This window comes from Schistocerca cancellata, chromosome 10 (assembly GCF_023864275.1).
Source record: "Schistocerca cancellata isolate TAMUIC-IGC-003103 chromosome 10, iqSchCanc2.1, whole genome shotgun sequence".
In the NCBI taxonomy this organism is placed as follows: domain Eukaryota; kingdom Metazoa; phylum Arthropoda; class Insecta; order Orthoptera; family Acrididae; genus Schistocerca; species Schistocerca cancellata.
The window spans coordinates 36,579,757-36,606,941 of record NC_064635.1 but is presented as its reverse complement, the minus strand read 5'-3'; the positions used below and the strand labels follow the sequence as shown (position 1 = coordinate 36,606,941).

The window sequence follows — 27,185 nt, the reverse complement described above, 5'->3', positions numbered from 1 at the left end:
AAAAAGCTACTCTAACGTAAATTTCAATACCCACGTCTCAAACAACATTAGGTACAAAAACCAGTACACCACAGTTCCGACTATAAAGAACAAAACTACCATAAAAAGATACATCCCACACAAAGCCAGCTGGCAAATAAATCTAGGCTAGCACAACATAACACACATACAAAACTGGGTTTACGGAAACGTTCGATTCCACCCTTCTGCTCTGACCAATGATCTCACCAATGTGGTGAAAACGAAAATTCACAAAAACTCCCATATCGCGACTATGACGTAAACATGACAACAAACACAAAAATAGATCGAAAACCCATCAAACACATAGCCCTCCAAAAATATACTGAAACTAACGGGACAATGGGGGGAAATAGGGGTTTTTTCGGTGGGGACAAAATAAAATGAACACACGTCACTAAACCAAACGACAAAAACGACAAAATAAAACGACCACAACCTTCCCAAAATCAACTAAAAACAATATCCACTGGAATCGAACATTTCCCTTGACCTATATAGGTGAACAGCAACTACCGATACCAAATCATGAAACCCAAAACTACAACCATGTCCACAATCATCACTACTTCAAAAAGCACAACAAAAAGCAAAACTGGAAATGAACACTTCCCTTGACCTATATAGGTCAACAGCAACTACCGATACCACACTATAAGTCTCATAACATTCACAACCACAACCACCACCACCACCACCACAAATCCTACCCCAAAAGGAAAAGGAATTGGAATTGAATGCTTCCCTTGACCTGCTATCCTTACAACATCTCCACATATAGCAGTCCCTAATCCGAGCCGCCGCAACTTTAGTAAGCCTCATTTCTTCACAACACACTGAACACTTCATGACTTCAGCCAACAGGCCGAATAACTGAAGAAATTTTATTAGAGACAATGCAATGTCCCTCATCATCGCCGACAACCGAAAACTTTTGACCTTGCCAGTCATATCCATACCTACCAAAGACAAACAAAGTGATGTACCAAAATTGACACACGCCGAACAGAAAAAAACCCTACAATAACATTGACATAACAAAACCAAAATCGCTAACTCACTGAAAAATAGTCTGCTGAAATCACAGTCACCACCAATACCACACACATGCAATGCTACCACGCAAATGAACCTCATACGCCACGTAACGCACTAACCATAAACACACCACCAGAGAGAACCACCGACAGCAACAATACGCCACCTATAAAGACGCAAACTAAACCAAAAACATCACCTAACACACAACACGTGAACACACCAACAGAGAGCACCACCGATCATATCAAATTTCAGACCATGGACAACACAATGAAATAACAACTTGAGACCAAAAACAAATCAGTGGCCAATAGCTTAACTCCTTCCCAAAACACTGAGTAACACACAGAACTAAGTCCAATGCCACACCAACACCACCTACAAACAATTTAGGAACAGACACATCTCACACTAGAATGCGCCACCACTTTACTCTAACAGGCGCTCTGCAAATAAGATTCATTTCAAATAAACCACACAAGACTTAAGTTGTATCTCAGGTCCAAGCCAATGGGTGGGGGCACAGTTTTCAGTTGACCCTTAGTTTCTGGTGACAGTGAGATCTCCGTACAGCCACAGGACTCAGTTAGGTCGGAAGCCAATAGTTTCGATGCGAGTAGGCAAAGCCAATGATTTGACAAGACAATTATATTTTTATAAACCTATAGCTATATTTATATCCCCACTGAAAATCTCTATTTTCTATAGTGTGAAAATATCAAGTTCTTCATATGCTATTAACAAAAATACCCCCTCCAAAAACCTTCCATGTTTGTATGATGTCTTAGTAACAAAGTAGGTTACACAATTCTGACAAATAGATTGCATTGTCCACAACTTTGTAGCTGTATGTGTGCAAAACTCAGATTCAACAAAGAACATTTTGCCACATATAGAGTCAAGAAAGAAATATCTGTCACCCAAGAATGGATTAACAGTGTAAATGTAACAACAGTTGGATGTTGGAGCAGGCCTGTATGAAAGTAAAGTAATTATTGCAACTATGAAATTAACATACACAATGCCAATTGTGTTCAGAATATAAGACTACCAAAACGAATTAGTAATGTCAGATTTACAAAACACCAAATTGGTAACCTTTAAAAGGAGATGTGGGTAGGGAGGAAGTTATATTTTAACACACTATTTGGCCCACCAGTCCCTCTAGCAAAGTTACAGTGAAGGCGCCTCCCCCCCTTTTTCTTTCTTCGACTACAAATCTACGCAATACAGGCCTATTTGTTAGAACCATATAATTATTTTGCTGTCTGACATTTACAACCTATATGGACACACAGCTTTGCTGCATCACATATGCTAAGCGTGCATGAAACTTTACGTATGTGTTCTCAATTTTTGTATGGTTGCCATCATCACATATTACAAATGTAACATACAACTTGCATCCACAACACAAATGATACTGAATCCTCCATGCCTGCACACACAAAGCAACGGCCTTTCTATGAAAATAAGCCTACTCAGGAATCTCCAATGCATATAACCACAACAGCCCTGTGCACAGAGAACAAGAAACTGCAATAACATTCATGTCATCCATGTCAAAACATCTGCTCATCAGAAAGTGCCTTTCAGAGTAGAACACAATTATGCAGTTACCTTTCTAACAATATCAAGGTCATAAAGATAGAAACCCTGTTTTTTAAAGAAAAAAAGAAGTGTGATTTCCTCTTTAAATGATGACCCCAGAGAATTGAGTGAAATCTTACAAAAGTAAAATCGACAATTATGTTCCCTGGTGTAATTTTTATGAACAGCAATGATGTTCAATTTTACTGCGAAACAACATTTTATGTATCAACTGCTTAAGACACACACTTATATAATTAAATATTGGGAAATACCTAAAATAACAAATATGTATTGTCAGCAGTAATACTGCTGCCACACATACACAATGTCTAACTATGCTGCTTATATTCATCATGTGTGATAAATTACATTAACATAATCATATGTATTTATGGTGAAACTCTACACCTACATGTTTGTTTTTATGAAAGACTCCATACTTTGAGATCACCTCACTCAGTAACGTACAACACATTAAATATATTATGCATTTTTGTTGTAAGTCCTACTAAGATGAGAATGCAAGAACTACGTCTACCTGTTGGAATGCCAGTTCCTGTTGTTAACGTCTGCTGATTGTTTCTGGTCCTTTGCTCTTTGACGGCGTCTTGTCTCTTCATCACTGCTTAATGGCTCCTGTTTCACTCTCACTAGCATCTGTTGTTGTTCATGCTGATGATCAGGCGAATGGTCATTATCAGTTTCCCCATCACGTTTCCTTCGCGATTCACTTAAATGATTAGCTGTGTGATCGTCGTCCAGCCTATGTTTCCTGCAATGTTTTCTCTTCTTTTTTTCTTTATGCCTGTGCTTCTTTCTTCTCTTGGCTTTATCTTCATCTCCTTCTGCGTCGTTATCAGTGTCACTAATTGAAATTGTCATCACATCACAACCCGTGTTTTCCACGTCCCTTTGTCGCCGTTTCCGTGCAACGTTTTCGGGAGATTCACTGCCACTAGCAACACATTGGTCCTTGGCAACAGGAAAACATCTCTCACTTCCCGACGTATCTGACGGAACAGGAGCTGGGGATGCGTCATCAGTGGCTGTTTTCGACGAACTCTCCTGCCGTCGTTTATGTTTAGAATGGCGCTCATGATGGCGATGACGACTATGGTGGTGACTTTTACGGACTTCACTTTTCATATTTCTGCTGTCGTCCTGTAAATACAATCATTTTGTGACTACATACACTTCCAATGTACGTAAAAAAACATAAAAAGTCACTAAACTGGAACCCAAGAAATGATTTTTCAGTAAACAGGAGAATCTCAAACAAACTACACTAACAAAAAATCACTGTAACCTTTTGTTGATGTACATTATATTACTTTAAAACCAATTGCTCCACGGAGGCGAAAAAAAATACCGTTAACGAATATGGAGGTCACGAGTCCCATCGATGGACGAACACTTCCTTGAAATCTAGGTTAGGGTGGTATTTCACACAGTATTTATACAATTTCACGTAGATTTTTTTAGAACCTGACACATTACCTGGTGAACAATCCGCATTGAGCTTTATCAATTTCAAAAGCTCATAACAAGAACACGTTAAATTTTCTTCTCAAAACATTACTTAACAACTTACTTCCTTCCCCCTACGTCAGAAACAGAAGCAATCACTGGCGTCACGTTGGTTACACGACAGTGTTGCCAACCTATCCATAACTTCTCGTTTCCTGCCGAAATAAGCGGTTGCTTCCACAAAATACTCCCTCATTATCTGCTATTAAGTATACTGTAATTAACTTTAGATTGTATATTTTCCATTTACTTAGGCTCCTCGTATTTCAGGTATTTATTTTATGGCAATATCGATGAAATTACCGTATTTTTATGTAGAGGAACTCTGGCTCAAGTTTAAAAGAATAACTGACCATGCACTGGATAGATGTAGACATTAGACAACGTAGAACAAACAGTTCATAACAGGAAGGAATGTCCAGAGTATACAGCCACTGTAAAGAAACACCTAAAGAAAGTGATTATTGCATGATAGGTGTAAAACAAAGCATACGCCTATACACAAAGAGATGCTGAAGGAAACGCGTTTAACTGTCAAGAGAGCAATGGGTGATGCCTTCAATGACAACCGTGCAGAATACCGTCACATGATATTCCATAAAACCCAAGGAAATTCTGGTCATATGTAAAGGCTAGCAGTGGCACCAAAGTTAGTGTCCAGTCCCAATGAGTGAGATAGGAACTGAAACTGAGGATAGCAAAGCGAAAGCTGAAATGTTGAATTCCGTTTTCTGCTTAGCTCCATTTTCAAATGTTCCTTTATAAAGGGAAACCCAAGAGGATTGCTCCAATTTAATCCTTGCGCCATTAAATGAATGAATGAAATAAATATTAGTTTGAGTGGTGCCGATAAACAGTTGAAATCGTCAACACTGAACAAAACTTGTGGCCCCGATGGAATTCCAGTCAGATTCTAAACTGAATTTGTGGCTGAGTTACCCCCTCTTCTAAGTATAATCTGTCGTATATTACTCGAACAAAAAACCATGCCCAGTTCTTGAAATAAGGCACAGGTCACGCCCGTTTACAGGAAGGGTGGTAGAAGTGATCCACAAAACTACCGTCCAATATCCGTGACATCGATTTGTTGCAGAAATATTAGAAAATATTATGAGCTCACACATAATGAGGTATCTTGAACAGAATGAGCTCCTCAATGCCAAACAGCATGGATTTTGGAAACATCAGTCACGTGAAACCCAACTTGCACTTTTCTCACATGACATACTGAAAGCTTTAGATGAAGGCAACCAGGAACGTGCAGAATTTCTTGATTTCCGAGAAACGTTTGACTCGGTGCCATACCAACGCGTATTGTCGAAAGTACGACCATATGCGGTATCAAATGAAATTTGTGACTGGACTGCGGAATTTTTGGTACGGAGGACACAGCATGTTATCTTGGCTGGAGAGTCATCGTGCCCCCAAGGAGTATGTTGGGACTCTTGCTGTTCATCTTTATATTAATGACCTTGCAGACAATATTAATGGTAAAAGTGGGTAAAACAGGTGGTAGACTTCAGTTTATGGTAGCATTCTGGGGAAGTTCGATCAGTCTACAAAAGAGATTGCTTTCAAATCACTCGTGCAATCTGTTCTAGGATCTTGCTCAAGTGTCTGGGACTCCTACCAGATAGGACTAACAGGGATACTGAAGTATACAGAGAAGGGCAGCACGAATGGCCACAGGTTTGTTTAATCTGTGGTAGAGTGTGACACAGGTACTGAAGTACAAGGGTTGGAACTTAAATAGTGGCAACTATTTATTTACAACTCGTACAAAATAGACACGTGTTTCAAAGTTTTACTGACCTTCAAAGTAGTCATCAGCATTGTGTAAAACACGTTGCCAGCGATGTGGAACTCTTAGGATACTCTTAGCAGCTCCAGTTGTGTTGACAGTTCGAGCGGCGCGGTCTATTGCCTGACGAATTTTTAGCAGTTCTAAAGCGAATGCCGTGAAGTATTTCCTTCGGTTTAGAAATCGAGTTGAACTCAAGAGAGCTTAAGTCAGGGGAGTGCAGTAGCGGGTATAGCACTTAGCAGCCGCATCAGTCAAATACAGTACGTGCCTGAGCATTGTACTGCAAAATAATGGTCAGGTCCTGCAGAAAGTGCCATCACTTCTGTCTCTAAGCTGGTAGTAGGTTGTGTTCCAAAAATGAACAGCATACCTGCTACTGCACTCCCCTGACTTAAGCCCTCGTAGGTTCAACTCGATTTCTAAAGAGGAGACACTTCACGGCATTTGCTTCAGGACTGCTACAAATTCGTCGGGCAATAGAGGGCGCCGCTCGAACTGTCAACTCAACTGGCACTGCTAAGAGTATCCTACGACTTCCAAATCGCTGGCAACGGGTTATACACAATACTGGTGACTACTTTGAAGGTCAGTAAAACTTTGAAACACGTATCTGTTTTGTATGAGCTGTAAATAAATAGTTGCCACTATTAAAGTTCCAACCCTCAAAATGGCTCTGAGCACTACGGGACTTAACATCTGAGGTCATCAGTCCCCTAGACTTAGAACTACTTAAACCTAACTAACCCAAGGACATCACATACATCCATGCCCGAGGCAGGATTCGAACCTGCGACCGTAGCGATTGCGCGGTTCCAGACTGAAGCGCCTAGAACCGCTCGGCCACATCGTCCAGCTCCAACCCTCGTAAATGGGCTGACAGACTCTTGAAGACAGAGGTAAACCTTCCTGAGAAAATCTGTTAACAAAGACTGAAGAACTGGCACTGAATGATTACTCTAGGGATATACTACAACCCCTACATATCACTAACATAGGGATCGTAGGTATAACATTATAATAATTACTGCACGCACAGATGCATTCCATCAATCATTCTCCTCGCCCGTCATACGTGAATGGAACAGGAAGAAACGCTAATAACTGGTGCAATGGGACGTACCCTCTGCCTTGCACCTCACGTTGGTTTGCAAGGTGTAGATGTAGATGTTGTATACTGTTTTATAAATACTGAACTGAATTTTGATACTGCATATTTTTAGTGTTTTGCTGTCTCATGGTACATGTTTAATGGTATGATACTGCCTGAATGCATGCATGTTTTACGACTTGGCAGTGCATGAAAATTTGGCCTCTAGTAAAATGATAAAGAAAATACACTCATATGCAGTAACATCCACAGGCATAGAAAATGACGTGTTAGCTGCTTCAAGTGGATATGCATTTATTGTGCTCCACATTTCACGTAGCTTTTGTGAAGTATACTGATGCTGCAGTGTTCGTCTTTGGCACGCTAGTGTAAAAGGCGACGCCAAATCAGATAAGACGCAAAATTCGTGTGATTCGCACGTTTACTTGGTTCTGTTTAAGTAAATAAGACGACTGCCGGCATTACGGTTGCCCCCGAGTAAAATCACTTGTATAGATAAGAATTGTTCATTCATTCATTTCCGTGTCCGGTCGGCATTTCCAAAAAATACCAGCTGCGATAGCTTTGTCATTTCCTTCGTAAACATCTTGTGTTGTGCATGGGTTGTCCAGGAGGGGGTATACAAGTAGGTGGCTTGGATCTTCTTAAGCCTTGCAGTCGTAAAAGCTGTCAGCGCTTGCTGGAAGGATTCTCCATTTCTTCAGGTTAATAAGAGAAGAACGAGAAGTAACCGGTCTCCACTGAAATAAAATCGTTCAGAATCCTTAGGACCAAAGATTTGACGTAAAATTTAAACATGTTTTTCAGTTCGATTTTATCAAAACTCTTTCGGGTGTCGTCATACACTGAGTAGTACTATCTATCAATAATAATCATAACCTGTCGCTTTTCAGAAAATTGTTATAGGCTGTTGTGTAGTCTTGTACCGTCAAGTGCAAACTTAACTTGTGTTTTCAGAAACTTTTGACCATACTACCCTTGTTCAGAATCGACAGTTACCTAATTTAGTCATATACGCACGTAAAACAGGGCATATTTTTGTGACTCTTCGGACGCTTGCAGAGGTTTTTCTAAGTTGCATGTATTTTGCAGGATATATTTTTTAATAAATCGGCTCCTGTGATTTACAGTTTCCATAAATAAGTAAATACAATGTCCCATTAATTTTTTCTTTTAACCGACTTGTATACTCATGCATTTCAAGTAACTTAAGCTACTGTCGACTTTATTAGAGAACACAACCCGAAAAACTTTGAGGAACACTGAAGTTCAAAGTTTTCTGCTTTCGTAACAGATATCTCATTCCGGCTCCCAATCGCTGTAGTTCTAAAAGGGAGCAAGGTAATGTGTAGCATTGTATTATCAAATGTAAACTTCACCTGTGTTTCCAGAAATTTTTGACCACAGTACCCTTGTTCGAAATCAACAGTCCTCTAATTTAGTTATACATTTACGTAAAAAAAGGTATATTTTCGAGAATTTTCGAACGCTTGCAGAGATATTAGTGAGTTACAAGTGTTTTGCAGAATCCATTTCTTAACAAATCGGCGTTTGTGATTTACAGTTTCCATAAACATGTAACATACTGTGTTATGGCATATCAGACTCGTAAATTAAAATAGAATCACAGCAAGCTTATTAGTCGCTTGTTTACCGTTCTGTAAAATATTGCACCAGACGCAATGCAGTCTCACTGTGTTCGCTGTTCGTAAGCAGCTGGAAATCGCTCTCTTTCCTGTCAAGTGATTGGAAGCTGCTACGAACAAGTGTTATGTACCATATGTATCTCAACATTATCCTCTCTTGAGGGTACTGTCTCTTTCGGTCGAAATACCGGACCCATCATTATTCATTTACTTGACTGTGAGTGACGCGTCAATGATAGGTCTAGGAGTCCTGCACAGCGGAGACAGGGATCACAGAGAACTAATGATGTTACACTCCTCCACCTAATAAACGGGGTCGAGGTGTTGTCTTCTACTGAAATCCAAACTGAGCCAGTGTGACTCACTTCAGCTACTGGAAAATAACCTATGTCCTGCGTCAAAGCCAAGCGGTTAAAGGCGCTACAGTCTGGAACCGCGCGACCGCTGCGGTCGCAGGTTCGAATGCTGCCTCGGGCATGGATGTGTGTGATGTCCTTAGGTTAGTTAGGTTTAAGTAGTTCTAAGTTCTAGGGGACTGATGACCTTAGAAGTTAAGTCCCATAGTGCTCAGAGCCATTTTTTCCTGCGTCAAGGGGAGGTAAACGCCTGTTTGTCATCATGCTTGCCAAACCCAACTTTGGCAAGCATGGTCAGCGGATCTCTCTCCAGTTGAGAACGTCTGGAGTGTTAAGGGGAGAGCCCTCCAGTCAGGTCGGGAGTTTGACGACCTAACGCGCCAACTGAACAGAATGTGACAAGATATCTCTCAGTAGGACATGCAACAACTCTCTCAATCAGTGCGAAGCAGAATAACTGCTGCATAAGGGCCATAAGTGGACCAACGCGTTATTGACTTTCTCTGTTCATGAAGCTCTTTCTCTTGAATAAATCATCCAATTTTTTTCTGTACACGTACCGTACATCACATCTACCGATTTCCGTCCCTTTCGGATAATTCCTTCGTGAAGCGTAGCAAATATACAGGGTAGTCCATTGATCGTGACCGGGTCAAATATCTCACGAAATAAGCGTCAAACGAAAAACGTACAAAGAACGAAACTTGTCTAGCTTGAAGGGTGATACCACATGGCGCTATTTCCCGTTGTCCAATAGTGCATATTATGCCGGTTTATGTTACCGCTGTTGGTGATTGACGCTTCGTCGCTAAACAGAACGCGTGCAAAAAATCTGTCATCGTCCCGTAATTTCTCTTGTGCCCCGTGACAGAACTGTACACGACGTTCAAAGTCGTCGCCATGCAATTCCTGGTGCATAGAAAAATGGTGCGGGTGCAATCGATGTTGATGTAGCATTCTCAACACCGACATTTTTGAGATTCCCGATTCTCGGGCAATTTGTCTGCTGCTAATGAAGACCAGGCTGTAGTCTTTCGCCCCTACTCTTCAATCTGTACATCGAGGAAGCAATGACGGAAATAAAAGAAAGGTTCAGGAGTGGAATTAAAATACAAGGTGAAAGGATATCAATGATACGATTCGCTGATGACATTGCTATCCTGAGTGAAAGTGAAGAAGAATTAAATGATCTGCTGAACGGAATGAACAGTCTAATGAGTACACAGTATGGTTTGAGAGTAAATCGGAGAAAGACGAAGGTAATGAGAAGTAGTAGAAATGAGAACAGCGAGAAACTTAACATCAGGATTGATGGTCACGAAGTCAATGAAGTTAAGGAATTCTGCTACCTAGGCAGTAAAATAACCAATGACGGACGGAGAAAGGAGATGGAGAGATGAAGAGGTTAGCACAGGAAAGGAATTCGTGGCGGGCCGCATCAAACCATTCAGTAGACTGATGAAAAAAAAAAAAAAAAAATATATGTGCGGATTAGCCGCGACAACAGCTAAAACACCTACTTGGGCGTCATCATTTGTTGCAGGTCGTGGTTGACGTTTCACATGTCGCTGAACACTTCCTGTTTCCTTAAATAACGTAACTATCCGGCGAACGGTCCGGCCACTTTGATAATGTCATCCAGTATACCGAGCAGCATACATAGCACACGCCCCGTTGGGTATTTTGATCACAATAGCCATACATCAACACGATATCGACCTTTTCTGCAATTGGTAAACGGTCCATTTTAACACGGGTAATGTATCACGAAGCAAATACCGTCCGCACTGGCGGAATGTTGCGTGATACCATGTACTTATACGTTTGTGAGTATTATAGCGCCATCTATCACAAAGCGAAAAAAGTGGCCCAACTAAAACATTCATATTTATTTACGTACTACACGAATATGTAATAAAAATGGGGGTTCCTATTTTAAAAAACGCAGTTGATATCCGTTTGACTTATGGCAGCGCCAGCGGGCCAACCATAGCGCCATCTGGTTTCCCCTTTCAAGCTAGATGAGTTTCGTGTCTTTGTAGTTTTTTCGTTTGATGCTTATTTCGTGAGATATTTGGCCTGGTCACTATCAATGGACCACCCTATATGTTACCGTACAGTGGAGACATTTTACTAAATAGTCGCTTGCCTGTGTGTTTCATGACAGCTGTAGTCGCTGCAGTGCCTGTTCCTTTGGACAGACATGCGATATTGTATTTCTGTGCTGATACAGGACAAGCGACTTTCTAGTACAACGTCTGACCTGTAAGGGAATGTACATAATGGATGTACGAGTACAGATTGTAGACACATGGTTGATGACATACGGAAGTTTGGGTCTGGCCGTGAGCCGTGAGCCGTGAACGGGTAGCCAAATGGTTAGGCGACCACTCGTGATAAGCGGGATTTGGGATCGAGTCCCAGTCCGGCACCAATTTCATTTTCATTATTCTGTTCTACAGCTGATGGTTGTCCTCATTCACATTTGCAAATTCATTTAGTGTAACTCTTGGAATTTGTTCGTCAATATTCCCTAGCATGTGTGCAATATTGAACAACCTCACTCCTGCGGGAAAGTGCTATATCAGAAAGACAGATTAGAGACCATAGGATGGGGAGTGTTCATTGGAGTTGACAAAAATATTGTCTCTAGTGTGGTCAAAGTTGAGTGTGACAGTGAAACTGTCTTGAGCAACTAGCTCAGCAGCCAACACACAACGAAAATACCTTAGACATTGTAGCTACATATATTTATTGGGACAAAGCCATTCTGGCACACTCTGCATTGTTGCCAGTGTATCCAAGATGGCGGCGATGACGTCATCCAAGATGGCGGCGTGTAGACTTGGCAACAGTGCATGACATAATCCAAGATGGTGGCCATGGCGTCATACAAGGTGGCTGATTTGGATAGCAAGTTCAAATTCCATCAACACATTGCAACACACCTCTACTAACCTAAGGGATACTCACACAATCAGAACTGGAGCCAGGGACAGAGACTCTTGTGACATTATCCTGACTGCCTTGTCCGAGAATTACTTCGAGCAGATAGTTAGAGAACCAACTCGTGAAGCTAACGTTTTAGACCTCATAGCAACAAATAGACCGGAACTTTTCGACTCCGTGAATGTAGAAGAGGGTATCAGTGATCATAAGTCAGTGGTTGCATCAATGACTACAAGTGTAATAAGAAATGCCAAGAAAGGAAGGAAAATATATTTGCTTAACAAGAGTGATAGGGCACAAATCGCAGAATATCTGAGTGACCACCATCAAACGTTCATTTCTGAGGAAGAGGATGTGGAACAAAAATGGAAAAAATTCAGAAACATCGTCCAGTACGCCTTAGATAAGTTCGTACCGACTAAGGTCCAAAGCGAGGGGAAAGATCCACCCTGGTATAACAATCATGTACGAAAGGTACTACGGAAACAAAGAAAGCTTCATCATAGGTTTAAGAGTAGTCGAATCATAGCTGATAAGGAAAAGCTGAACGAAGCGAAAAAGAGCGTAAAGAGAGCAATGAGAGAAGCATTCAACGAATTCGAACATAAAACATTGGCAAACAATCTAAACAAGAACCCTAAAAAGTTTTGGTCATATGTAAAATCGGTAAGCGGATCTAAATCCCCTATTCAGTCACTCGTTGACCACGATGGCACCGAAACGGAGGACGACCGAAGAAAGGCAGAAATACAGAATTCAGTGTTCCGAAACTGTTTCACTGCGGAAAATCGTAACACGGTCCCTGACTTCAGCCGTCGCACGGACGCCAAAATGGAAAATATTGAAATAAACGATATCGGAATTGAAAAACAACTGCTATCACTTAGTAGCGGAAAAGCATCCGGACCAGACGAGATACCCTTAAGATTCTACAGTGATTATGCTAAAGAACTTGCCCCCTTTCTATCAGCAATTTATCGTAGATCGCTGGAAGAACGTAAAGTACCTAGCGACTGGAAGAAAGCGCAGGTCGTTCCCATTTTCAAGAAGGGTCATAAATCAGATGCGAATAATTATAGGCCTATTTCGCTTACGTCAATCTGTTGTAGAATAATGGAACATGTTTTGTGTTCTCGTATTATGACGTTCTTAGATAATACAAATCTCCTTCATCATAACCAACATGGATTCCGCAAACAGAGATCATGTGAAACTCAGCTCGCCCTATTTGCCCAAGAAATTCACAGTGCCGTAGACACTGGCGAGCAGATTGATGCCGTATTCCTGGACTTCAGGAAGGCATTTGATACGGTTCCGCACTTACGTTTAATGAAAAAAATACGAGCTTACGGAATATCGGACCAGGTTTGTGATTGGATTCAGGATTTCCTAGAAGAAAGAACACAACATGTCATTCTTAACGGTTCAAAATCTGCAGATGTAGAGGTAATTTCGGGAGTACCGCAAGGAAGCGTGATAGGACCTTTATTGTTTACAATATACATAAATGACTTAGTTGACAACATCGGTAGCTCCGTGAGGCTATTTGCAGATGACACGGTTGTCTACAAGAAAGTAGCAACATCAGAAGACTCGTACGTACTCCAGGAAGACCTGCAGAGGATTAATGCATGGTGCGACAGCTGGCAGCTTTCCCTAAACGTAGATAAATGTAATATAATGCGCATACATAGGGGCAGAAATCCATTCCAGTACGATTATGCCATAGGTGGTAAATCATTGGAAGCGGTAACGACCGTAAAATACTTAGGAGTTACTATCCGGAGCGATCTGAAGTGGAATGATCACATAAAACAAATAGTGGGAAAAGCAGGCGCCAGGTTGAGATTCATAGGAAGAATTCTAAGAAAATGTGACTCATCGACGAAAGAAGTAGCTTACAAAACGCTTGTTCGTCCGATTCTTGAGTATTGCTCATCAGTATGGGACCCTTACCAGGTTGGATTAATAGAAGAGATAGACATGATCCAGCGAAAAGCAGCGCGATTCGTCATGGGGACATTTAGTCAGCGCGAGAGCGTTACGGAGATGCTGAACAAGCTCCAGTGGCGGACACTTCAAGAAAGGCGTTACGCAATACGGAGAGGTTTATTATCGAAATTACGAGAGAGCACATTCCGGGAAGAGATGGGCAACATATTACTACCGCCCACATATATCTCGCGTAATGATCACAACGAAAAGATCCGAGAAATTAGAGCAAATACGGAGACTTACAAGCAGTCGTTCTTCCCACGCACAATTCGTGAATGGAACAGGGAAGGGGGGATCAGATAGTGGTACAATAAGTACCCTCCGCCACACACCGTAAGGTGGCTCGCGGAGTATAGATGTAGATGTAGATGTAGATGTAAGAAAAGTGTGGGAAATAGGTCAATTGGGCTACCTCCACTAACCTAAGTCGTATGACAGCCACCTCTTCCTAGGGATTATTAGGGAGAGGATGTAAGTCTTTATTTTGCATGCAGTATTTAGTTAAACAATTAGAGGCACTACCACCATTCAGTGTAGTCACCATGGGGTCTGCAGTTCAACTGACCTTTTACACAGTACTGCCACCAAAGGGCATTGTCATCTGTTCCATGATGTAATCCAAGATGGCAGTCTGGTGTGTGTGTGGGGGGGGGGGGGGGCGGAAATGACAAGAAACAGTATGCTCACCAGGGGTTCGGAGTCCAACTGACCTAGTACACAGTACCACCACCAGAGGGAGCTGTCGTCCATTCTCTGACATAATCCAAGACGGCGGCCATGATGTCAGATGATGACACATGTACCATTATCCAAGATGGCGGATTTTGGCGGGAAACAGTGTGTTCACCATGAGGTCTGGATCTAGTACACAGTACTGCCACCAGAGAGTGATGTCCATTCCATGATGTAACCCAAAACGGTGTGGTCGCCACAATGTATGGACCTAGCACACAATACTGTCACCGGAGGGTGCTGTCATCCATTCTGTGACATAACCCAAGATTGCTGTCCGGAGGGGAAAATGACAGCCTGCGCTTGGCTGCTGGAGAGAGGAAGGAGTGTACTTTATTCATTTTGGAACAATTTATTTAGGGATGGATTTGATATGGTATATTTATCATACTGATACAAAACACACGCTCTGACATGCTTGGGGTCACACCACACAGCCCGCAGACCTGTAAACTACTACTACTACTAAATAATGCTCTGCAGACATGCAAACAACTCCTAACTTACTGAAATAATTTCGGTACAGACATGCAAACTTCTCCTACATAATGCAGTACACTGATGTGCAGACACGAAATCAACTCATAAACTAACTGAGTAACGCAGAGCACATCCTACAGACCTGCTCACAAAATAATGCAACACACATGCAAACAATGTGCACAGACTCCACCCACCGCCCCTGTCCACTGGACCGCACAGGACGCTACCGCACATTCTCCCAGAAGTCGAGATGCACCGGTAGCTGTCAAACCACGCACAGGTGCCCACAAGCATGAGAGGACCACATCCCACTCATACTTGACACCTGAGAAATTCCTCTTGAAATACATGATCACCTAGGCACTGTTGGTGATGTACCGGATGGGAGCGAAGACCTATTTGCAGAGCGCAGACGCTCCAAGGGCGCGAGCCACTGCCGGACACAAGCCAGTGTGAGCCATTACGCTCATGCCGCTGTGAAAGTTCTTCAACTGTTATACTGACGTCACATGTCTATCTAAATAAGGGCCAAGTCATCCTCTGGACCGCACGCACATGTGTTCACTACTGCCGACGTCATCCCTCTCTCTACCTGCGTTCCAGCAAAGACCTCACAGGTCATGCAATAGAAAAACAGTTCCACTGGTCGCGATGTGTGTGTGACACGCATAACTGACGTCAGAGATCGTGCTCTAGAAAAACTGCTCGCGACATGTGTGACGCGCATACTGACGCATCACTGCACATAGCTACAAACCGTCCCAATCGTATAACAAGGTTCTGAATCTTATACTGATGTTAAATGGCTATGTAAAATAAGAACCGAGTCGATCTCTCGGAAATTGTATAGTGTCCCAGAAATAGTTAACGCTCGCTTTCTCGATGTCTGAGCTTGTATGCACGGAAATTCTTGCTGTAACAGAACCTGTTTACGAAAATACACTCCTGGAAATGGAAAAAAGAACACATTGACACCGGTGTGTCAGACCCACCATACTTGCTCCGGACACTGCGAGAGGGCTGTACAAGCAATGATCACACGCACGGCACAGCGGACACACCAGGAACCGCGGTGTTGGCCGTCGAATGGCGCTAGCTGCGCAGCATTTGTGCACCGCCGCCGTCAGTGTCAGCCAGTTTGCCGTGGCATACGGAGCTCCATCGCAGTCTTTAACACTGGTAGCATGCCGCGACAGCGTGGACGTGAACCGTATGTGCAGTTGACGGACTTTGAGCGAGGGCGTATAGTGGGCATGCGGGAGGCCGGGTGGACGTACCGCCGAATTGCTCAACACGTGGGGCGTGAGGTCTCCACAGTACATCAATGTTGTCGCCAGTGGTCGGCGGAAGGTGCACGTGCCCGTCGACCTGGGACCGGACCGCAGCGACGCACGGATGCACGCCAAGACCGTAGGATCCTACGCAGTGCCGTAGGGGACCGCACCGCCACTTCCCAGCAAATTAGGGACACTTTTGCTCCTGGGGTATCGGCGAGGACCATTAGCAACCGTCTCCATGAAGCTGGGCTACGGTCCCGCACACCGTTAGGCCGTCTTCCGCTCACGCCCCAACATCGTGCAGCCCGCCTCCAGTGGTGTCGCGACAGGCGTGAATGGAGGGACGAATGGAGACGTGTCGTCTTCAGCGATGAGAGTCGCTTCTGCCTCGGTGCCAATGATGGTCGTATGCGTGTTTGGCGCCGTGCAGGTGAGCGCCACAATCAGGACTGCATACGACCGAGGCACACAGGGCCAACACCCGGCATCATGGTGTGGGGAGCGATCTCCTACACTGGCCGTACACCACTGCTGATCGTCGAGGGGACACTGAATAGTGCACGGTACATCCAAACCGTCATCGAACCCATCGTTCTACCATTCCTAGACCGGCAAGGGAACTTGCTGTTCCAACAGGACAATGCACGTCCGCATGTATCCCGTGCCACCCAACGTGCTCTAGAAGGTGTAAGTCAACTACCCTGGCCAGCAAGATCTCCGGATCTGTCCCCCATTGAGCATGTTTGGGACTGGATGAAGCGTCGTCTCACGCGGTCTGCACGTCCAGCACGAACGCTGGTCCAACTGAGGCGCCAGGTGGAAATGGCATGGCAAGCCGTTCCACAGGACTACATCCAGCATCTCTACGATCGTCTCCATGGGAGAATAGCAGCCTGCATTGCTGCGAAAGGTGGATATACACTGTACTAGTGCCGACATTGTGCATGCTCTGTTGCCTGTGTCTATGTGCCTGTGGTTCTGTCAGTGTGATCATGTAATGTATCTGACCCCAGGAATGTGTCAATAAAGTTTCCCCTTCCTGGGACAATGAATTCACGGTGTTCTTATTTCAATTTCCAGGACTGTAGCTCGCAAAACCTCGAATGCATTCTTCCTCGCGGTCCTAACGTCCATCACATATTACCCTTCCTGCTTTGAACATATGCAAACGTTCTCACCTCTATGTAGACTCTCCTATATCCCCCCCCCCCCCCCCCCCGCCCGGCTCGCCAGGGCACCAAAGAAACAACATTGCTTCCCGCTTGACATACTTAACTCAATGCGACTGGGAAACTCGACAGCAGTCACTTCCCAATAAGAAAGCTTCGAGTGAAACTACTGAGTTGGTGCATAAGTTGGTACCGCTTTTCCAAAAGTTTAATAAACACAAGACACACAAATCAGAGACTTTAGTCACCAATAGTATATTCTCCTTTACTATTTACTTTTCGATTCCGCGACTGTTGGAAATAGGTGGTTTTTGAGGAGAAGAACTTGTCGAGTCATGTTCGGAGCGCATATTCATCCAGAAAGGAAATTCATTGATGGTTGTTCGATGGAGATCGGAAAAGGTGAAAATGTGATGGCGCAATATCAGCTGAATAAGGTGGGTGCGGAACGATTTCCCAACCCAACTTCTGTGTAGTGGTTTTTGTCAGTCTAGCAGAATGCAGGTGGGCATTATCGTGCGGTAACGTTATTTCACGCTGTCTTCCTGGACATTGCTCTCGGACTGCGTCTGCAAGACGTCTCAATTGTTTACAATAAATGTCAGTAGTGGTGGAAAGGCAATCCCTAGTGCGCCACACTTTTGCTGTTCCACCAGATGCATAACATTATCTTTTATGGATGCGCGCAAGTCTTTGTACAAGGAGTTGCTGCTTTGTTCGAATTCAGTAATTCCTTTCGTTTCGTCGTCGTCGTCGTTGCTGTTGTTGTGGTGGTCTTCAGTCCTGAGACTGGTTTGATGCAACTCTCCATGCTACTCTATCCTGTGCAAGCTTCTTCATCTCCCAGTACTTACTGCAACCTACATCCTTCTGAATCTCTTTAGTGTATTCATGTCTTGGTGTCCCTCTACTATGCTTACCCCCTACACTTCCCTCCAGTACTAAATTGGTGATCCATTGGTGTCTCGGAATATGTCATACCAACCCATCCCTTCTTTTGGTCAAGCTGTGCAACAAATTTCCTGTCTCCCCAGTTCTGTTCTGTACCTCCTCATAAGTTACGTGATCGACCAATTTAATCTTCAACACTCTTCTGTAGCACCTCATATCGAAAGCTTCTATTTTCTTTTTGTTTAAACTGTTTTACGTCAATGTTCCACTTCCAAACATGGCTACATTCCAGATAAGTATCTTCAGAAAAGGCTTCCTAAGACTTAAATCTATATTCGATGTTAACAAATGATTTTCTTGCCATTGCCAGTCTGTATTTTATATCCTCTCTACTTCAGTCATCACCAGCAATTTTTTTGCACAAATAACAAAACTCATCTACTACTGTAAGTGTCTTGTTTCCTAATCTAATTCCCTTTGCAACACACTATTTAATACGGCTACATTCCATTATCCTTGTTTCGCTTTTGTTGACATTCATCTTATATCGTCCTTTCGAGACACTGTCCATTCCGTTCAACTGCTCTTCCAAGTCCACTATTATTATCGTATGCATCAATTACAGTAATACACATTTAGCAAAACAAAGAAATATATATAAAAATGAACATGTGAAATGATATATATAGTACAAAAGTTTTAAAATGGCTCAGACTACACTCGGATGTTGATGGACTCGATCCAGCGGAGTGCCTCGTGGGATGCTTGATGGAGCTTCTCAATGCCGCCAGGGAAGCGTCTGATTGGACAGTCATTCACAATGTGGCTCATTGTTTGGGTGTCACCACAGTCACACACACTGTCACTTGAAAAGCCCCACTTGCGCGTGTTGTATTTGCACCTACCCTCTTCCGTCCGATATCTGTTTAACTGCACCCACACCTCCCTTGGTTGGTGGAAGCCTGGAACTGAAACTGTTGGATTGTCTACAAGTTCGCGGTTTCGGGTTCTTGTAGCTTGCCACTCACGTTTCCACTCTGCGTCCTGGTCGAATCCTGTGGACAGCATTTGGACTCCCATTTCATATGCTGGTCTTCTAGATTTGAGGCGTTTCCTGGGCAGTGATAGCAAATCGTCATGAAGAGGGATCGAGTTGTTTTCAGAAACTTGCTGACAGACCTCCTTTCGACGGAGGTCTGGTGGACAGGTGTTTGAAAGCACTGGTAGCCAGCAAGTAGGTGTAGACCGGGCTGTACCACTAATTACTCTAATAACTGAGTTCAGTTGGACGTCTACTTTCACTACGTGGGTGCTTCGGAGCCAGACTGGTGCACAGTATTCTGCAGCAGAGTATACCAGTGGAACGGATGCTCCTCAGAGGACTGATGTGATTGCTCCCCATTTACTGCCTGCCAGCTTTCTCACAAGGTTCACTCGTGTTTGTATGTTCGTGGCCAAGTTGGCAAGGTGTTTTTTGTATGTCAAAGTTCTGTGGTGGTGGTGGTGGTTAGTGGTGTTTAACGTCCCGTTGACAACGAGGTCATTAGGGACGGAGCGCAAGCTCGGGTTAGGGAAGGATTGGGAAGGAAATCGGCCGTGCCCTTTCAAAGGAACCATCCCGGCATTTGCCTGAAACGATTTAGGGAAATCACGGAAAACCTAAATCAGGATGGCCGGAGACGGGATTGAACCGTCGTCCTCCCGAATGCAAGTCCAGTGTGCTAACCACTGCGCCACCTCGCTCGGTCAAAGTTCTGTCCAGAGTGACTCCCAGGTATTTTGGGCTTTCATTGTATCTGACTATACCAAGAAATCCATTGTCGTCTCTGACAGAGTGATCGAGAAACCTCAAAGTCTCTATTTCTTCTCCCTGGATATTAATTTCTTCTCCATATTTTTCTTTTGTTTCCTTCACTGCGCGCTCATTGTACAAATTGGGTATCATAGGAGACAGGCTACAACCCTGTCTCACTGCCTTCTGAACCACTGCAACTACTGAGAAGGCTACCGGCCTCACTTCAGGAACTACACTCCTGGAAATGGAAAAAAGAACACATTGACACCGGTGTGTCAGACCCACCATACTTGCTCCGGACACTGCGAGAGGGCTGTACAAGCAATGATCACACGCACGGCACAGCGGACACACCAGGAACCGCGGTGTTGGCTGTCGAATGGCGCTAGCTGCGCAGCATTTGTGCACCGCCACCGTCAGTGTCAGCCAGTTTGCCGTGGCATACGGAGCTCCATCGCAGTCTTTAACACTGGTAGCATGCCGCGACAGCGTGGACGTGAACCGTATGTGCAGTTGACGGACTTTGAGCGAGGGCGTATAGTGGGCATGCGGGAGGCCGGGTGGACGTACCGCCGAATTGCTCAACACGTGGGGCGTGAGGTCTCCACAGTACATCGATGTTGTCGCCAGTGGTCGGCGGAAGGTGCACGTGCCCGTCGACCTGGGACCGGACCGCAGCGACGCACGGATGCACGCCAAGACCGTAGGATCCTACGCAGTGCCGTAGGGGACCGCACCGCCACTTCCCAGCAAATTAGGGACACTGTTGCTCCTGGGGTATCGGCGAGGACCATTCGCAACCGTCTCCATGAAGCTGGGCTACGGTACCGCACACCGTTAGGCCGTCTTCCGCTCACGCCCCAACATCGTGCAGCCCGCCTCCAGTGGTGTCGCGACAGGCGTGAATGGAGGGACGAATGGAGACGTGTCGTCTTCAGCGATGAGAGTCGCTTCTGCCTTGGTGCCAATGATGGTCGTATGCGTGTTTGGCGCCGTGCAGGTGAGCGCCACAATCAGGACTGCATACGACCGAGGCACACAGGGCCAACACCCGGCATCATGGTGTGGGGAGCGATCTCCTACACTGGCCGTACACCACTGCTGATCGTCGAGGGGACACTGAATAGTGCACGGTACATCCAAACCGTCATCGAACCCATCGTTCTACCATTCCTAGACCGGCAAGGGAACTTGCTGTTCCAACAGGACAATGCACGTCCGCATGTATCCCGTGCCACCCAACGTGCTCTAGAAGGTGTAAGTCAACTACCCTGGCCAGCAAGATCTCCGGATCTGTCCCCCATTGAGCATGTTTGGGACTGGATGAAGCGTCGTCTCACGCGGTCTGCACGTCCAGCACGAACGCTGGTCCAACTGAGGCGCCAGGTGGAAATGGCATGGCAAGCCGTTCCACAGGACTACATCCAGCATCTCTATGATCGTCTCCATGGGAGAATAGCAGCCTGCATTGCTGCGAAAGGTGGATATACACTGTACTAGTGCCGACATTGTGCATGCTCTGTTGCCTGTGTCTATGTGCCTGTGGTTCTGTCAGTGTGATCATGTGATGTATCTGACCCCAGGAATGTGTCAATAAAGTTTCCCCTTCCTGGGACAATGAATTCACGGTGTTCTTATTTCAATTTCCAGGAGTGTATATGTAGCCTGGCCTCTCCACAGGTAGCCCTCCAACGTGAGTGGTCTATTCTTCTGATTACATTACGTGTTTTTATGTGTTTCATTGCGGTGGAGCTTGTGCAATTGATGATATTCCCGAATTTCACTGATTCAATGAATGAGCCGTGTCAGAGGGGAACACAGTGCAGTTGTCGTTGTAATGTGGAAACGGAACTATTTATCTGATGTCTGAAAAAGCAAAATCAGTGGCTTTCGGCCAAGGGTGGAAGCATTTCCGAAATCACTAAATTTGTAAACAATTCGGGTGCCGTCATCGTTAAAAAAGGAAAAGGGCACAGGTCGTCCCCGTTTTCAAAAAGGGACGTCGAACAGATGTGCAGAACTATAGACCTACATCTCCAACGTCGATCAGTTGTAGAATTTTGGAACACGTATTATGTTCGAGTATAATGACTTTTCTGGAGACTAGAAATCTACTCTGTAGGAATCAGCACGGGTTTCGAAAAAGACGGTCGTGTGAAACCCAGCTCGCGCTATTCATCCACGAGACTCAGAGGGCCATAGACACGGGTTCCCACGTAGATGCCGCGTTTCTTGACTTCCGCAAGGCGTTTGATACAGTTCCCCACAGTCGTTTAATGAACAAAGTAAGAGCATATGGACTAACAGATCAATTGTCTGATTGTATTCAAGAGTTCCGAGATAACAGAACGCAGCATGTCATGCTCAATGGAGAGAAGTCTCCCGAAGTAAGAGTGATTTCAAGTGTGCCGTGGGGAGTGTCGTAGGACCGTTGATTAGATTAGATTAGATTAGATTAATACTAGTTCCATGGATCATGAATACGATATTTCGTAATGATGTGGAACGAGTCGAATTTTCTAATACATGACATAATTAGGTTAATTTAACAACATACTTAAGTTAATATAACAACTTTATTTTTTGTTTTTTGTTTTTATTTATTTTTTATTTTTTATTTTTATTTTTATTTTATTTTTTAAATATTTTTTATCTTTTTTTTTCTTAATTTATATCTAAAAATTCCTCTATGGAGTAGAAGGAGTTGTCATTCAGAAATTCTTTTAATTTCTTCTTAAATACTTGTTGGTTATCTGTCAGACTTTTGATACTATTTGGTAAGTGACCAAAGACTTTAGTGCCAGTATAATTCACCCCTTTCTGTGCCAAAGTTAGATTTAATCTCGAATAGTGAAGATCATCCTTTCTCCTAGTATTGTAGTTATGCACACTGCTATTACTTTTGAATTAGGTTTGGTTGTTAATAACAAATTTCATAAGAGAGTATATATACTGAGAAGCTACTGTGAATATCCCTAGATCCTTAAATAAATGTCTGCAGGATGATCTTGGGTGGACTCCAGCTATTATTCTGATTACACGCTTTTGTGCAATAAATACTTTATTCCTCAGTGATGAATTCCCCCAAAATATGATGCCATATGAAAGCAATGAGTGAAAATAGGCGTAGTAAGCTAATTTACTAAGATGTTTATCACCAAAATTTGCTATTCATAATATACATTAATGACCTTGTGGAAACATCGGAAGTTCATTGACGCTTTTTGCGGATAATGCTGTAGTATATCTAGAGATTGTAACAATGGAAAATTGTATTGAAATGCAGGTGGATCTGCAACGAATTGACGCATGGTGCAGGGAATGGCAATTGAATCTCAATGTAGACAAGTGTAATGTGCTGCGAATACATAGAAAGAAAGATCCTTTATCATTTAGGTACAATATAGCAGGTCAGCAACTGGAAGCAGTTAATCCCATAAATTATCTGGGGGTACACATTAGGAGTGATTTAAAATGGAATGATCATATAATGTTGATCGTTGGTAAAGCAGATGCCAGACTGAGATTCATTGGAAGAATCCTATGGATATGCAATCCGAAAACAAAGGAAGTAGGTTACAGTACGCTTGTTCGCCCACTGCTTGAATACTGCTCACCCGTGTGGGATCCGTACCAGATAGGGTTGATAGAAAAGAGAGAGAGAGAAGATCCAACGGAGAGCAGCGCGCTTCGTTACAGGATCATATAGTAATCGCGAAAGCGTTACGGAGATGATGGATAAACTCCAGTGGAAGACGCTGCAGGAGAGACGCTCAGTAGCTCTGTACGGGCTTTTGTTGAAGTTTCGAGAACATACCTTCACCGAGGAGTCAAGCAGTATATTGCTCCTTCCGACGTATATCTCGCGAAGAGGCCATGAGGACAAAATCAGAGAGATTAGAGCCCACATAGAGGCATACCGATAATCCTCCTTTCCACGAACAATAAGAGACTGGAATAGGAGAAGAACCGATAGAGGTTCAAATGGCTCTGAGCACTATGGGACTCAACATCTTAGGTCATAAGTCCCCTAGAACTTAGAACTACTTAAACCTAACTAACCTAAGGACATCACACACACCCATGCCCAAGGCAGGATTCGAACCTGCGACCGTAGCAGTCCCGCGGTTCCGGACTGCAGCGCCAGAACCGCTAGACCACCGCAGCCGGCAACCGATAGAGGTACTCAAGGTACCCTCCGCCACACAGCGTCAGGTGGCTTGCGGAGTATGGATGTAGATTTTGATGTACTGTGCATGGCAAAATGATCCTATCCAAAACCGGCGGCGAGGCAACTGTGGTGTACCAGGGGCCATACGTGATGGGGATGCGGATATGTGTATGGACGACTGTTAATCAACTGACCGGCCAGGTTAATGAAGGGGCTACCAACAGTGCCTCCTGAGCAACCGTTCAGTGAAAGATGCTGCGTTTGGACCTGCACAACAGGCGCCTGGTTCGTGTAGCCATGCTGATTGCTGGAATTTGGACGCAAATAGGCAAATGTATGTCCACCTAGTGGCGACAGGTCGCCTTTTCAGATGAATCACGTTTTATGCTTCATTGGACAGATGGCGGACAGCACGTATGGCAAGAAACGTCTGAAAGCAAACACTCCACAACAATCGTCGGAAAGGTCCAAGCTAGAGGAGGGAGCGTTACGGTCCAGACATATTCGTGGCATTCCCTGGATGATCTCGTCATTCTGACAGGCGCAATGGATCAACACAAGTAAGCATCTATCCTTGGGGACCACCTTAATTGCGCTGTTAGTACCATGGATTGTCAACCGAGAAACCTTGTGCAGCTGGCCACAGCGCTGGAGTCGGCATGGCTCGACATCCATGTCGGTGCCTTACAGAACCTCACTGACTTGCTCTGTGGACACCTCAGAGCTGTCCGTGCTGCAAAACCTGGTTGTTGAAGCTTTTACCACGTGGTAACATTAAGGTGACTGGACAGTGTACGCAATGAATGCGCTTTTCACTCTACAGCGGAGTGTGCGCTGATATGAAACTTCCTGGCAGATTAAAACTGTGTGCCGGACCGAGACTCGAACTCAAGACCTTCGCCTTTCGCGGGCAAGTGCTCTACCGACTGAGCTACCCAAGCACGACACCCGCCCCGTCCTCGCAGCTTTAATGCCGCCAGTACCTCGTCTTGTACCTTCCATATCAGCGCACACTTCGCTGTAGAGTGAAAATTTCATTCTAGAAACATCCCCCAGGCTGTGGCTAAGCCATGTCTCTGCAATATCCTTTCTTCCAGGTGTGCTAATTCTGCAAATTCGCAGGAGAGCTTCTGTGAAGTTTGGAAGGTAGGAGACGAGATACTGGTGGAATTAAAGTTGTGAGGACGGGGCGTGAGTAGTGATTGGCTAGCTCAGTCGGTAGAGCACTTGCCCGCGAAAGGCAAAGGTCCCGATTTCGAGTCTCGGTCCGGCACACTGTTTTAATCTGCCAGGAAGTTTCAGCAGTTTGCATATTTAATGAGGGCTATAACTATCATTCAGAGAGAACGTTTTGTTTGGAAAAGAATGCGAGGAGAGACAGGAATTATACATTACACAAGGTTTATGAGCAGGCACATAGGTGTCCGCAAGGGGAAAGGGGGCTGGGGCGCAAGAGGGTGCACTTGCCAATTCCTGGTATTTGGGTATAGCCTTTTTATTCATTACACTTTTCTCGAATTACGAGCAATCATTGACTGCGACAGCACTAACCTGCAGATTTAAAAAAAAAAAAAGAAAAAAAGGAGAGATAGAAAGAAAAGAAAAGCTACACACCACGAAGGAGTTACCCGAATGGGACAGAAATCGATATGTGATGTGTATGTAAGACAAACAAATGATTATAATCATCCCATGTAGGCTTTCACGGCCGGCGTCTTCATCAGTAAACACTTTCGGGCTAAGTTGCCGTGGTCGATCTGTAGAACTTCTTCTCCCTGGACGTTCCGTGTAGTTGTGGCAGGGTTTACATAGGAACTACAAAAATAAGCATCAATACACGGTTGACGGAGCACAAAAGAAACTGTCGCTTGGGACATATCGACAAATCGGCAGTAGCGGAACATGTTTTTAAGGATGGAGATCACGAAATAAAATTTGGAGAAACAAGCGTCCTAGCGAGGACGTCGCATTATTATACACGTATGTATAGAGAGGCAATTGAAATCCACAAACATCACTACAATTTTAATCGTAATGAAGAAGGATTAAAATTGGATAAGATATGGCGCTCGACGTTGCATCAATCACGTGACAATCGACTGCCTGCAATCGAGAGAACAGACGATAGCCAGAGATAGCTGCACATCGACGCCACATGACGTGCGGTGGCGCCCCCTGCGATATCCATATAAGCGGCGGCCCCAGCTCCTAGCAGCCAGTCGTTGACTCACCTCGGAAGATGTTCTCCGTAGTTGAGAACGAAACGTCAGGGAGAAGAAGTTCTACAGATCGACCACGGCAACTTAGCCCGGAAGTGTTTACTGATAAATGATTGTAATTTGAGAATAATTGGAGGATTTATCCAAGAGAAAGAGATCCACAAATTGAGCAAGTCAGTAATGCGCTGGTCCACCACTGGCCCTTATGCAGTGTTTGGCACTGATTGATAGTGTTTTGGAGATCCACCTGAGGGATATCGTGGCACATTATGGCCGATTGTCGCGTTAGTAAGTCAAAATACCGAGCTGGTTGGAGGACCCTGCCCATAGTGCTCCGAAGATTCTCAGTCGGGGAGAGATCAGCGGCCTTGCTGGCCGAGGTAGGGTACGAAAATCACGAAGATAAGC

General features: G+C 44.3%; 1 protein-coding gene across 2 annotated transcripts in view; it reads right to left on the bottom strand.

Annotated features, from left to right (window-relative positions):
- LOC126106915 (smad nuclear-interacting protein 1) overlaps positions 1–4,294 on the bottom strand; it is a 28,547-nt gene extending 24,253 nt beyond the window's left edge. Inside the window, exons 1-2 of one of the 2 annotated variants that reach the window (XM_049913334.1) lie at positions 4,247–4,294; positions 3,194–3,816 (exon numbers count right to left, since the gene is read on the bottom strand). In XM_049913334.1, coding sequence (XP_049769291.1) covers positions 3,194–3,801 — 608 coding nt within the window. In that variant the 5' untranslated portion in view covers positions 3,802–3,816; positions 4,247–4,294. Of the gene's footprint in view, positions 1–3,193; positions 3,817–4,152 lie in introns of both variants that reach the window. The other variant, XM_049913333.1, reaches the window with a different exon arrangement.
- Positions 4,295–27,185: the final 22,891 nt, after the last annotated feature.